The sequence below is a fragment of the Pongo abelii genome, chromosome 12 (assembly GCF_028885655.2).
Source record: "Pongo abelii isolate AG06213 chromosome 12, NHGRI_mPonAbe1-v2.0_pri, whole genome shotgun sequence".
Lineage (NCBI taxonomy): Eukaryota > Metazoa > Chordata > Mammalia > Primates > Hominidae > Pongo > Pongo abelii.
In genome coordinates, this window is record NC_071997.2 from 103,261,653 (window position 1) to 103,276,223 (window position 14,571).

At 46.9% G+C, this 14,571-nt stretch overlaps 1 protein-coding gene across 1 annotated transcript in view; it reads left to right on the top strand.

The window, feature by feature from the left end:
- ALK (ALK receptor tyrosine kinase) overlaps positions 1-14,571 on the top strand; it is a 725,336-nt gene that overhangs the window by 383,633 nt on the left and 327,132 nt on the right. Inside the window, exon 4 of the mRNA XM_024242328.2 lies at positions 2,121-2,322. Coding sequence (XP_024098096.2) covers positions 2,121-2,322 — 202 coding nt within the window. The remainder of the gene's footprint in view (positions 1-2,120; positions 2,323-14,571) is intronic.

Sequence of the window (14,571 nt, forward strand, 5' to 3'; positions counted from 1 at the left end):
TTCCCTCTTGCCCCCACCATAACAGATCAGTTCTCCTGCAGCACCACTCTGATGGTGCCACTCTCCTGCTCAAAATATCTGGCTCTCTATTATCCACAAAGTGAAGCTGGAAATCTTCAGCCAAGAAGCAATGCTCTCTGTGGTCTGGTTACACCTCCTATCACCCTGGCCCTCCTTATTTCTCAGTCTTCTCTCCAGTGTCCTACTCTGCAGCCAAACATCATCTACCTTTGTCCTGACTCCTCTTCCCTTCAACTTCTGCACAGTCCATTCTGCCAGTATCTTTGTTTTTCTCTCCCTTTAAGACCTGGCTCAAGGGTCTTCCTCTTTATGGATCTTGCCACCTGGACCTCCTGTCTCCTTCCTGAAGGCTCCCAACATGTTTTGCCTGGATGTGTGTCTGACTTTATGACCTCTATTTGTGCTGATAGTTCTTGCAGACATCTCTGCAACCCTGCCAGACCTGGAGTTCCTTGAAGGCCACAACTGTGTCTGTCATGTCTGTGTCCTCAGGGCAAAGCCAGTGCTTGGATGTTTGCTCAAAATAGGCATCCGTTAAATGGAATCTGAGGGCAGAAAGGAGTAAGGAAGGGACCAAATAAATGGATTTGGTCTGGTGCCCATGTGCCCCTCATTCCCCTTCCTGCCCCTCTGACTTCCAAAGCTATACATCCCGGCCACAAGGTACCTTTGCCATGTTTTAGGCTGAAGTACACAGTGGGCCAGTGAAAAAGATACAAGGAGAAGAGTACTGCTTAGGAGTCCAGAAATCTGGAGTCTAGTCTTAACTTTCAAACTAAGACTTTGGACCAGTCATTTCCCTATCTGGATCTCCAGTTTGCTTCCCTAGGAAAGCCAGGGGACTGAATTAGATGATCTTCCCAATTCTTTGTCTTTGGTTCTAATCCCTTTTCTTTTCCTCTGTCCCCATGACAAGAACATTTCCTCCACTGCAAAATACTGTAATAATGTAGATTATTTACGACAGTTGTACAGCACTTTTCTCATATGCCATGCTGAAGCTTCCCAACAAGTACAGAGGGTTCACGTTCTCGATCCAGCTCAGACTCAGTCTTGTGCTTCATCCTGATTTTAACCAGAAGTCGCTTTTACTTACTTTAAGAAAGTTGGAAACCTCCAATTCCTGGAACAACACCTTCCTTTTGAATAATGCTTTGCCTTGCTAGGAATCCCCCTCTTTTATCTGCACCACTGTTTATTGCAGGCTGCTAGTTTATTTGCCTATTTGGGAAACTGGGTTATCTGCAGAAGGAGACCTTGGAAGTGCCAGGAGTAGTTTAAGAAGACTGAGTACTCATTAGCTGCTTCCCACTGTGGAAGTCAGGGATCTTGTTGAAATAGATTTCTACTGCAAAAGGAGTAGCATCTAATGGCCCAAAACTTCAATGCAGAAGTGAGCAAGTAAAATTAATGTATCAGAGGGAACGCCTGGAACAATATAATGGTGGTGTGCTTTTACACTGACAGTAATCCCCATGAATGTAGGTTTCTTGCAGGTCATTTGGCCTGTGCTACTGGAATCAGGATTGGCTTGCTCCAGAGGGAAACTCTGCCATGGGCACAACACCAGGGGGGATTTGTAGGGCTTTTTCTGTGGAGACCAGTTGCAAGTTCACATGACTCATAGGCTCAAGAGCTGAAATGAACCTTAAGAGATTATTGAGCTCAGCCAACCCTCTCACCCCATTTTATAAGGGAGGAAACTGAAACCTAAGAAAGTTAATGTTTTTCCCAAGATCATTCAACTAGCAAGGGAAGGAAAAAGAGTCTTTTGAAATAGTTGTTTTTAATCCTGTTTTGCAGATGAAAAATCTAAGGCTCTAAGACACAGAAGTAGGAAGTAGGGGAGCTAAGGTTAGAACCTTGGTCTGCCTGATTATAAGGCCTATGTCTCCAGCCACTGTCCACCTGCATCAGGCTATACTATTTACAAAGAAAATCTTAAGAACGGAGGAAGAAGGCTGGGTGCATGCAGAGAACGAGATAATGGCCTCCAGTATCTCTGATTTTGATGCCATTTGTCTCTAAGTCTTGCCACAGAGCTACTGCTGGTCTTACCTGAACACATCTGCAGATTCAATTTCCCTGTCTCTTTCCAGGCTCCTTTCTCCTCCTCAACACCTCAGCTGACTCCAAGCACACCATCCTGAGTCCGTGGATGAGGAGCAGCAGTGAGCACTGCACACTGGCCGTCTCGGTGCACAGGCACCTGCAGCCCTCTGGAAGGTACATCGCCCAGCTGCTGCCCCACAACGAAGCTGCAAGAGAGATCCCCCTGATGCCCACTCCAGGGAAGCATGGGTAAGTACTTCCCCATGTCCAAAATTGATTTTATACCAGGTGATTTGGCTTTTGGTTACACATTTCCAGAGTCTGTGACATCTACTTACAAACTCATGATTGTCCTTTAATCGGTAGGTCCAGGTTGAGCAATTACTACTAATATCCCTTAGGTAGTGTCTTGGGTACTGATTTGTGGGTCCCTCTGACTTCCCTGGCTAGTGGCCCTTCCAGAGGCCAGAGGACCAGCTGCCAGAGTGGGGATTTCATGAGTGGGTGTTAAAGATGTTCATTTCCCAAAGTTCAGATACAGCCAAGAAGAAAACAGGCAAAGAAATGTTAAAAGGCCAGAATGAAAGTAATTTAATATGGTAGAAACTGGGTTTTACCAGCAGAAGTTGGGCGAGAAGGGAAAGGACAAAGTATTTTGGCCATCCAAGCAGGTTCTGTGGGAGTTTGGTACCCCAGAGCAGAATTAGTCATGGATACTACACCAGTGTAATTCAGTAGAGATTGGAACAGAGCTTTGTGTTACAACCACCAAGACATACGACAGTGGAATCCTCTAAGCTTTCTGGAGATACTTACTTGCTTACTCAGTGATCCATCAGGCCTCTGCGGTAGTGACATTGGAAAGCAAACTTAAACTAGGGCACTTCTGTGCCTGGCTTTTGTTTTTCCATTCCGTAAGTATAAATACCATCCTATGACCTCAGTGTTGAGGGACCCCAGATCTGATTGCTTTAGCAACAAGGATCCTTCTTTGTGACTTGTTTACAGGAGAAAAAGCCCAAATGTCTAGCTATGCTTAGACTTGGCTTCCTTCTAAGAGAATACCTTTTCAGAAGGGTCCCACCTGAACGATGACTGTTACCCATCCTCCATCCCCATGGTGTGCAGGGGAGAGATCCTGCCTGTTGCTTTGGCAATAAGGCTGAATGGCCTCCTTCGTAATTTCTTGAAAGTCTTCTCCCCACTCCCCGCCATTAACCCATCTGTATTTAGTTGCACTTAGAAGGACTACAAGCTGCTGCAGTCTCATCAGGAATGAAATCTTGACATCAAAAAGAGTGCTCTCCCCATTCCTAAACTCATATCCATCTTCTTGCCTCTGAAATGCCTCTCTGAGCTGGCTGAGAAGGTCCCAGCTACGAAGGACTCTTGCTCTATTCACCAGATATCAGTGTGGCATAGCAGGTGTCTGGGCTGCCCCCTGTTTGGGACCAGCTGTCTTCTGGCACCAAGCCTCCCTCCAGCACAGCTTCTCTTTCCAGTAAGAAGCCTGGTTGGGAAGGCTTCTTATCTGAGGGCAGGGCTGTGTGCCATCCTATAGGTATTTGCCCAGCCTCATATTCTGAGAGCTGCATATTCTGACTTATCACTCTCAACATTCCTTCCTTCCCTACCAGGCCTGGCAGAGACCAGGGAGTGCTGCTTGAGGCTGCTGAGCCCTCAGGCATCAGTCCATCGTGGTGCTGGTGGGGGGTGGGAGGATTCACTGATGTGGCTGGGAGAGGTGGAGTTGGAGTCTGAGAATACATACCCATGAGTGTGAGAAAAGGTGCCAGAGGGGTTTCAGCACTTCTTCTGTGGCCTGGCCTTTTTCCCTGTGTAGCATAGTCAGGAAAACAACTCCTCGGGTATGACTGGCCATAGGGCCTTGCAACTAGTTTTTCTCTCTTTACCTTTCTATGCTCATATAGAAAGTCAATTCTCATTTAGAAGACGAGAAAACTGAGGCAGAGAGAGGAAATAGGAAGTGATGTGGTCCAAATTGGACTCTTTCCAGGAGACCTAAATCCTCTTAGGGAGAAAGGGTGGAGTTGGGAAAGAGAATGGGAAATATATGAAAGAATCTCGCAAAAAAAAAAAAAGAGCGATTATTTTGATTATTTGATCCTTCAAGACAAATGAGCCCTGGGACTTGCCACGTCAGTGCCTTCAGGGGCAGCCTTCTCTCCACATGATGCCATGGCCACCTGCCTCAACGTCCACCTGGCCACCCAACTTATCCTCTTCCCAAGGCAATGCCTCCATCACCAGAGGAGTTGCTCTGTCCTCTGGAGGGTGTGAGTTGAGCAGGAGAGAGGAATGGGGACAGAGCTGACGCAAATTCAGTGACTTCATGGCTTTGTCTGGGGCAGAGTTTAGTGATGAGCAGGAGTGATTCCAGGTTTAAATTAAAGATGCCTGGGCCAGCCTCCTCACCTCCCATGAGATCTGTGTGGTGAGGGTAGAAGGTGGCAGCAGAAAGGACAATCAATAGACCGTCCACCGCAGTGCAGAGCTACTCTCGTGGGTGCCTTGGCCAGCTGCAAGGAACAGGGCATTTGCCCAGCAAATCAGCTTTGCACTGTTCAGAGTTTGGGATCACAAAGGATGGATATTTGCCTGCTCTCTGATTATGGGGTCGCTGCTAGTCTCAAGAATCTTTGGATTTGCAATACTCAGCAGTTTGCCTTACCGAAAGCTCACTCTGTTTAATGTCAGAGATGACCTCACTAGCATAGCGCTCAGAGCAGCGAGGGGGACACAGTGATATCCTGGTGATGTCGAATGTGATGATTATGAATGGGGCTGGCTTCCTCTCATAACAGGAGATGGTGGTTTGGGGACCACTATTTGGAAAACAACATTCCGTGTTTGTAGTAACGAGGGAGGAAGTTGTAATAATAAAGTCGGCTGGGGAGAGCCTGACTCAGAGGAGTGGGCTGAGGAATGACAAGTCAGACGCCACCAAGTTCCCCGGAAACCACTGTGTCGTGAGCAGGCAGTGCCGGCTGTCGTGCACCAGCGGGGCGGGAGCAGCAGGGTGGTTGGAAGCACCCAGAGGCAGAAGGCAGGGGAAAGGCAGTTGGAGAAGCACAGCAGCTGCTCCCTTCCTAGTTGCCTGGAAAGCAGCGGAGTATATGAGGTCTAATAAATCACAGAGCATGAGTGGCCACGTTGGCCAAGGCTGCCGGGCTTTGGCTGGAGTCTCTCAGGGGACAGACAGATGAGTGCCCAGCCTGCTCATCTGCCTGGCCAGAATGACCAGAGAAGCAAGGAAGCAGAGAAATAGGGGCTATCAAACAGCCTAGGCCCGGCTGGTCACAGAGTCACATAGGCATAGGACATCTTAGCTAGAAATTAGTGGCCATAAAGTCTCCATGAACTGAATGAATATGATAATACTTATGTAAAATGGCGAGCTGTGAAATGGCATATGGAAAATGGCTCGCACGGTGCCTGGCTGTTATTGGCACTAATAAGTGCTAGGTCCTTTTGGGTTCAAACATTCATCTCACCATCATGGATTGAGTGCCTCTTGTGTAGCAGGTGCCAAAGACGACACAGCCGAAGACAAGGTCACAGCTTTCAAGGAACATCTAGTCCAGTAAGGAAGACACAAGCAGAATAGCAACAGCACGTGCTTGTGTGAATGTTTTAAAATTGAGGCTCGTATTATTAAGAGGCTGAGCTAAGATCGCTAGTGGCAGATCCAGCAGAAGCAGCTGGCTAGGGAGCCACCCACTGCACCACACTGCCATTCTGATGTGTCTTAGAAAGATCAATCCAGCAGCAATTGTCCGTGTATAATTGGTGCTCTTCTGGATGCAGGAATGCAAGCTTGAGGGTGGGTGGCATGTCGGGCTATAGGAGACACTCTCCAGGGCTCCTACCCAGAAGGCCATCTCGAGTCTTGTTTCCTCTGGAAGCACATGACTTTCTCCCATGGCGGCAGGTATCTGGGGACTTTATTATGTATGACCAGAACTACACAGTGTGTGGAGGGAAGAATTGGGCCCCGAGGGGATAGAAGTTGCCAATCATTTGAATTACTAATACTCGAAAAGATATTTTAAACCGAAAGTCGTTGAAACTCAGGCTTGAGCCAAGATAAGCTGTCAGGGCATTTTAAAGCACAAATAAGCCTCAGTCCAGAAGGTGGTGGTGAATTGAAATTCTCAGCACAAAGCCTTGCCTTTCTGCAGAATCTCAATCCCTAGACCCGGAAGATACTTGAGTCTAACCTCCTCCCCTTTCCATGTTGGTTTCCTGATGGGGAACATGAAGCCCAGGCGGGTGATGTGATGTAATGTGATGTGATGAAGGTCAAACTGCAGGCTCAGACCCGGCACAATGGCTCACACCTGTAATCCCAGCACTTTGGGAGACCAAGGTGGGAGGATCACTTGGGGCCAGGAGTTCAAGACCAGCCTGGGCAACATAGCGAGATCCCCCCCAACCTCTACAAAAAAATGTATATTTTTACTTGGCCAGGCATGGTGGTACATGCCTGTAATCCCAGCTATTCATGAGGCGGAGGCAGGAGGCTTGCTTGAGCCCAAGAGGTTGAGGCTGCAGTAAACTGTGATCATGCCACTGCACTCCAGCCTGGGTGACAGAGCAAGACTCTGTCTCAAAAAAACAAACTAACAAACAAAACTGCCTGCTCGTGGCAAAGCCAGGACTCATCTCCACAGTGGCACCCTGGAAAGGTCTGTTTCCCAGCTGCCCAGCTGCATCAGGAAACCCTCAAACTCACTGCCCTTAGATCAAAATCTGCAGCCACCCTCCGCAAGTGAAGAAAAATTTGCATTCATGCTGGATACCCATACAGCTACCGCACTTACTTAAGGCAGTCAGTTCTGACCAAAGATCCCAGCTTTAAAACCAGTAACAATCCTAATAGGAAATGTGCCAAGGTAATTTAACTCAAAAAGATATTGATTTGTGGCCATCAGGAGGTATGGTTTCAATTCTGATTCCGCCGCTAATTTGCAGCATGGTTATGGACAACCACAAAATTGCCCAGCCGTAGCTTCTTACCTTCTAAAGTGGCGGCTTTGGCTGCCCTCCGCTCCCCTCTTCTGTCCTGGCAATGCCAGCAACCTATCCTCAGATGCCATCCAGGACTAGGGCAGCAGGAAGTAATTCTCCCCACCCCAGACTCCTGCTCCCTGGACAAAGAGGAACCTCCCTACTGGCCCACTGATACCTTCACCACTAATGCACAGAACCCTGGCTGTTCCTGTCAGTAGACAGGCTGAGCGAGAGATGGTCTCAGGGCAGGGCACCTGTGGAAAGATGCCACCAGGTATTTGCTTCTGAAAAGGGACCTGATTGCTTTTCCCAGGCTGCTCTAGGTTGAACTTCAGTCAGCCCAGGGCAATGTGGCAAGTCTTGACAGCTAGGGAAATCAGAGCCTGTGGCATTCAGCCTCCATGGTCAGAAGTTCTCTTCGAATCTTGCCTGCATGATAAACGAGATCAGAAATAAAAAAGGTGCTCATTTATTGAAACTGTTGCCCTCAAGTGGCAGTGTCACAATGATTTAATTTCAGGCCCAGCTTTTTCTCACTTTCAAAGTCATTCGTAGAGTCAGCTTCTCTCTTTTCCCCCATGGTCTGAATAACACACTAATAAATATACAATAAGGCCTTTAATGTCTAGGTGATTTACACTAAAAAGAGAGAGCCATTCAAAGGCTCTAAAGATAATTTTTAAAAGCCTTAAAACTCACACCCAGGCTTGTCAGGGGGATATTTCTCAGACACCTTGTTACAGGAACAATCATGTAGCTTGAAGGTCTCTGAGCACACAGTGGGCAGGAGACTTGAGGTCTAAGTGTTCTTGGAGGAAACTCTTCACACACAATATGAGCTTGGACAAGTCTCAGAATCTCTACAAGCCTCATCTTTGTCAAATGGTAGTAATTGTGCCACTCACGGAGTTGTCGTGGGTTTAAATTAGATTAACAAGCAGAACAGGTGCTGATAGTGCCTAACCCCTGCCTCCCAGGCTGTCTGTCTAAGGGACACTCTTCTCTCAGGCTGCTCAGGGTCATGGGAGGGGGGCAGGCAGAGAGCCAGGGTTACAGATTTCACTTAAACCCCTCCTTCTCAGAGTAACCACTTGTGTTCTCCAAGATGGATCCCAAAGTACCATTCCCATTGAGTATACCTGGATTTACCATATTTCTCCCCACTTTAAGTAGTAATATTGAAGCAACTACTAAAATGCTAGTCCTCTTTAGAGGAACTGGACCTTCAGCCATTAACATAGTAGGTCTCAAGCTTTAGTAATACAAGTGAGAACCACACATGTTACAAACTTCATATAATTGAGCCTCATCTTTTTTTTTTTTTTTTTTTTTTTGAGATGGAGTCTTGCTCTTGTCACCCAGGCTAGAGTGTAGTGGCGTGATCTCAGCTCACTGCCAACCTCTGCCTCCTGGGTTCGAGTGATTCTCCTGCCTCAGCCTCCTGAGTAGCTGGGATTACAGGCCCCCACCACCACACCTGGCTAATTTTTGTATTTTTAGTAGAGAGGGGTTTTACCATCTTAGCCAGGCTGGTCTCAAACTCCTGACCTTGTGATCCACCCGCCTCGGCCTCCCAAAGTGCTGGGATTACAGGCATGAGCCACCGCACCCAGTCCGAGTCTCATCTTGAGCCATTCTGATTTTACTCGTCTTGGAGTGGGCCATGAGCCATATGTATTTTTAGAAAGCTCTGCAGGGATTCTGGGTGTGCACCAAAAGTTAAGAATCATGGCTCTAACATCTCAGCTTGAATTGGTTCATCACATAAGCAGGTAGCTTTATATGACCATCTACTAAGCACTAAGAAGAAAAGGAAAAAAGAAAACTTAAAGACTTGGGAGGGACTTGTGTTTAAGGTGGAGAGCCATTTTTCTCCCACTTATGGGTGGACAGGCTAGTGACAAGGTTTCTACCCCTGGCCTAATCCTGCCTACACAGTCCCTGAGCTGGGGTAGCTGGAGGGTATCCAAGGTCATGAATGTCACTGGTCTCCACAGGTGGATATACTCTCGACACATCTGTTATTCTGTCTCTAGAAGAACTATGGCTTCCAAAGCCACAGGGGAATGAGAAGAATACAGATGGACTAGAGAAGCCAAACCTCTTAAAGCCAGAAGGAAGCTCCATCCCATTCTTCCATTTAACTATCCATCCATCCATCCATTCATCCACCAACCATCTATCCATCATCCATCATCCATCTGTCCATCCCATCCACCCACCTATCCATCCATCCATCTACCCATCCATCCATCCATCCATCCATCCACCATCCATTCACCCATCCATCCATCCATCAATCCATTCATCCATTAATCCACCTATCATCCATTGATCCATCCATCCACCCATCCATCCATTCTCTTTGTACTTCACGTATTGACTCTCATCTAGGTCCCAGGTTAGCAACAGAGCCACAGCCCTCCTTTTTGTTCTCAAGAAGCAGATACTATGTTGTTAATATTCATGGTAAATATCTGTACAGTGCATGTTCAGTTTGCCAAGTGAGTCAACCTGTATCAACTCATTTCACCTTTACTGTGATCTGTACCATTCATATTATTCACCTCCTTTATAGAAGAGTAAACCGAATCTCAGAGAGCTTCCATAATTTGCTTATAGTCATGGGTAACACAGGGAAACAGATCTTCTGGGTCCATTTCTTTTCTCATGTTGTTTTCCCAAGAAAGCCTTGCAGTTGTACCTTGGCATCACACCTGGCTCCGAGGAAACTAAGAGCTGTTCTTATCCAATCAGGAAAAGCTCTTCTCAGGAGGACTCCTCTGAAATTTGGTCATCTAATTCTGGCCCACAAGTCTTGAAGATGGAGACTTTGGGTTGCACACCTTTTTATGCTAACAATGTCTGGCACACTGCCTAGCGCATAGTAGGGGTTCTATGTTAGGTGGATGGATAACATATCAATTGAAGCTAGTTCTAGGATGCACCTCTTCTAAAGCCTAAGCTCTGGGTCTAAAAATTAAAGCCCGGTTCAAGATCACAGAAGAGTCTCCAATCGATGGAAAGATGAAAAGTATTTTCTCCCTGCCCTCCACCCACACCCAGGAATCAATGTGTAACCCTCCCTGGGGCTCAGGAAGCAGCTGTCAAAATACACCTCAACTGTGAAGGTTTCCATGAAGTACAAAGGACAATTCCTTTCCTGGCAGGTACAACTTTTACTCACGATTGCTTTCATTGATGGGCATCAAAAAAAAAAAAAAAAAAAAAAAAGACCATCAGCTTCTGCCAATTCTGACCTTCGAGATTTGACAGCTGAAGGCTTGTAGTGAGGCTCTTTTGAGCTGCTGCTTTTGCTTTCTCACTCTGCCCTGGATATTTGATGGATTGAACACCAGGGACGATGAGAGAACTGTGAATACCTGTAACCCCGTGCTTGTCAGAATGGCATCTTGGCCAATCCCATAATGATAAATATGTATTGTATACAAAGAGAAGTCAAAATGCATAGAAACAGATGCTTCTCATCTCAGAAGTGTTTACTGAGCCTCACTGTTTCCCAGTGGGGAGGGAGATGGTAAAAATAGGTGCAGGAATTTTAGTGATAGAGCACTGGTGTCAAGAAATTCACTCATAGTTCATGTATGCATTCTTTCAACAAATGTCTATGAGTCAGGCTCAGTCCCAGGCACTGGTTGGACTCTGGAAGCTCATTCAGCCTTCAAGGGGCTCAGAACAAGGTTTGGAATTGGACGACAAGACACAGTTATGAGGCCATAAGGAAAGGGGTGTAATGGGTGCTGTCCATTGGGTGCTATGGGAATGCTGGTGGCTGTCAGGCAAGCTGGCCCTGAGAAGGACACTTGAGCTGGCTCTGCAGGGGCGAGGAGTGTCAGGTGGATGATGAGAGGAAGACATTCCACATAGAGAGCGCATGTGTGCAAAGGACCGCCTGAGGACACAAATGATGAGCTGTGGCCATGTGATTCTCTTGGTTTCTTCCTCCCCTTCCTGCTCAGGGTTCCTTATCCTGGCTCTCTGAGTGCTCACTTTCATGTGTTTGTGGCCACTGGCTTATGTGGCAAGAAAACCCATCCCTCTCCACAAAAGCAGTCCTCAAACAGCAAAGCCTCATCCCTAGGCCCTACAATCACCACTACCTCTTCTTGTAGCAAATGTCCTGCTGCAAATGCCCAGAAGACCTCCCTCTGAGTGCAGGCACTGCCCTCGCTTTCACTTTCTCTCTGGTAGTATCTTCTTCCCTAACAAAAACTCTAAGTACGTATATGGACAATCTGTGCATGCAACTGTTTTTTACCCCAGCACGAGTGGGTTTCAGTAGATGAGCCAGGACTCCAGGATTGGCCTGTTGCCTCTTCACTCCCCACTTTCCAAGAAGAGTAGCCATGGATGAGGGGCGGGGGTTCTTCGTGGACTGCCCGTAACCCCTTTTCCACTACAGAAACCCCTACACATGCAACATCCCCTCCTCTGAAAAGCCCTTTTAGGGTTTCTCAAATAGCATTGACCATGCAGCCTTGTGACCATTCAGTTACCAGCTTGTCTCTCCCCACAGTCAACAGGGACCCAGGGTCCTCTCCCTGTTGGCTCCTAAGTGCCAACACATGAAAGATAGGGAGAGAATGAGGCTGCTGGCTGGGGATGGGACAGGACCTGGCATCCCAGGTAGGAATTCACCTCCCTTCCTTCATTCCCCGTAATTTGTATGATAATGAGGAAGAGAAAGAGGAAGAGTCACTTGATGCTTACTCTCTGGTGTCAGCATTGTTCTAAGTGCTTTGCATGTGTCATCTCCTCTAATATTATGTGTACCACCACTTGGTGAGGGAGGCCCTAGCACTACCACTTTTACAGTGGGGAAGCTGAGGCTCAGTGAGGTTAAGTAACGTGCCTAGAGTTGCACAGCTTGTAAGGAGTAGACTGGATCTGAGCCCAGCTAATCCAGCTCCACTGTCCCTGCTCCCAGTCACCACTCTATGGATGGTAACTACCCTATTACCAGCTGATAATTAAGGATGCATTCTTATTTATTTATCATTATTAACCATTATTTATTGTTTATAAATACCCAGCTGCATTTTTCTATGGTGTGTATACAATCCTTCCTGTCCACAATAAAGGACAAAGTTATAAGGCTTTGATGCACAGAAGAAGCCTGTTTTAGAGAGCAGGCAGTCCTGAGACTTATGTCCGGCACTGCAGAAGGTCATAGAGAGTCTATCCAGAAAGCCTGGCCTCAGCTCTCCTGTCTCCTGAAGCTCCATTCCAACCCAGTTGCCTTCACCTTCAAAAACCAAGTCTGCATTGAGGAGATGGAATCGGGTGATGGAATTGCCAGCTCTTTGAGCCATAAGGAAACTGTCCAGGCAACTGGAGCTGATGGCCCAAGAGTGAGTAAACACCATGACCCGCTTAGTAGCCCAGTTCCCCTCTGCATTCATGCCTGGCCTCAAAGCAAACCTCCTTCTTTCTCGTTACTTGGCCTGTTTCTAAGTTTGCCTTTTCATCTTTGTTTTATTTAGGGAACCACACACATATGCCTGGCTAAACTCCTGGCTTTTACAGAAATGCATTCTTTTATGGTTCAGAGCCTTAGTTAAGAGCCATAGCAGCCTTGGGATTTTGAATTTAAAGAGCTTCACAAAGTCTACACACAGATTTGGTGCAATGTCTATTCCTGGGAGAATCTTACATCAGTAAGCTCAGTGAATGAGTGTTCCCACCCCTTTCCAATGACTGATTGTGTTCCCCTTGCCAGTGGGGAAGTCTTACGGTGGTGAGAAAATGGAGGGTCCCTAGGGGAGGCCACTGAGAGCAGGCTGAGCCCAGGGCATGAGACCTACCATTGCCAGAAGCTGAAGATGTTTCTTCAGATCACTCACCCAAGGGCACCAGGTTACCTGAGGATCTGGGACCTTGCTCCACCCTACAGGGCAACTTAGCTCAAATGATGCACACATAATGGGAGTCTAAGGAAAGATCTGTGGGCCATGCTGCTTTTTTCTTAGCCCCACTGTGTGATCCAGGCTTTCAATTCACCAAAAGGAGTGTGAAGGAGAACCCACAGTCACATTGGTATTTTGCATTGTGCTGTTCATTCTGTGGAACGTTCCTTGCAGTCCTAGAATGATCACCTCAGTGACTTCTCCTGGCCATCAGGAAGCCCCATATTGGAACAAATGAAGACCCGGATGAGAGAACTGACAAGTGAATATCATGGGCTGTTAATCTTCAGCCTCAAATCCTTTATGGGGTCCCTGTGAAACCCAGGATCAAGTCTGAGCTGTTTATTAGCATAGCACTCAAAGCCACTGATCAAGCCTCACCCCTCTTGAGCCTGGCTCACCCCATTTCTCTGGACCCATGATTCATTTGTATCAAACTACCCACAGTTGCCCCCCAGTGAAGCAAGCCAGTTCAAGCCCTCTTGCCTTCCCTCACCTTCCCAACCATCAAGAACAATCAGTCTTCTCCTCCAAGGAGGAATCTCCTAGCTCCTTTTCCACAAAGCCTTTCTTGAGACCCCGGGCCTTCTGTGAGCAGAGCTGATTGCACCACCTTTTGCTGCCTGTTCCATATCACTATGAGTGTTCTCACAGCACTGGGCCACGTTTGTTCTTTTACATGTCTTCCTCACCAACCAGGTACCCCAAGAATAGGGATGGGCATTATTTATCACTGTATCTGCAATGCCTAGCACAGTACTTGACTCACAGTCAATAAATGCTTATAAAATGAACAAATTCCCAAATTAATTGGACCAGAAACTCTTTGAAAACTTGTGACATGGTTTTAAGAATGCATCTATAAGGCTCTTGACCAAACTTCCTTCTCTGTTCTTCATAACAACTCACTTCCTTCTACCCAAACTTCAATAGAAGGACTGTCTTCAGCCTGCGTTATCTCCATTTGTGGCCCTAACCATCCTACACTGCCGAGCAAATGCTGGCCTACGTTAGTCTCGGAAATGAGATGGTTCCCATGCTTGGTGATTGCCCTGTCTGTGTGTGCCTTTTAGTTCCTCCAATTTCCTAAGCGATTTCCTGTTCTTCCAGTCAGGACTTCTCTTAGTAATTTTCCCCCAATTCCTCCTTCTCCTTAGTTTACTAGTCTTTACATCACCACTTAACCACACTGACTTCTGTTGAGTGTTTTATCTTTTCAGATAATCTAAGATGAATTCCAATTACATTCTGTCCAACTGTTTCCTAAAGATTCCCTCTATAATTTTGTTTCTCTGTCTTAGGACTAAAATTTCTCTGTGACTGCATGAAATTCTAATCGGCATTCTGTTGGATGTTCACTTGCAGGCCTCAGAGTGATTTCCCTGTCTGGAGTCTTCCAGCCTTTCTCACAGTGGCCTGGTCACCTGCCCTGGGAGCTTCCTAATGACCATTGGCTCATCCTCTCAGTAGACCCAGATGACTTCCGTTTCTAAAAAGCCTCACTTGTCTATCAACTTTCTTGTTTAACCTCTGCCAC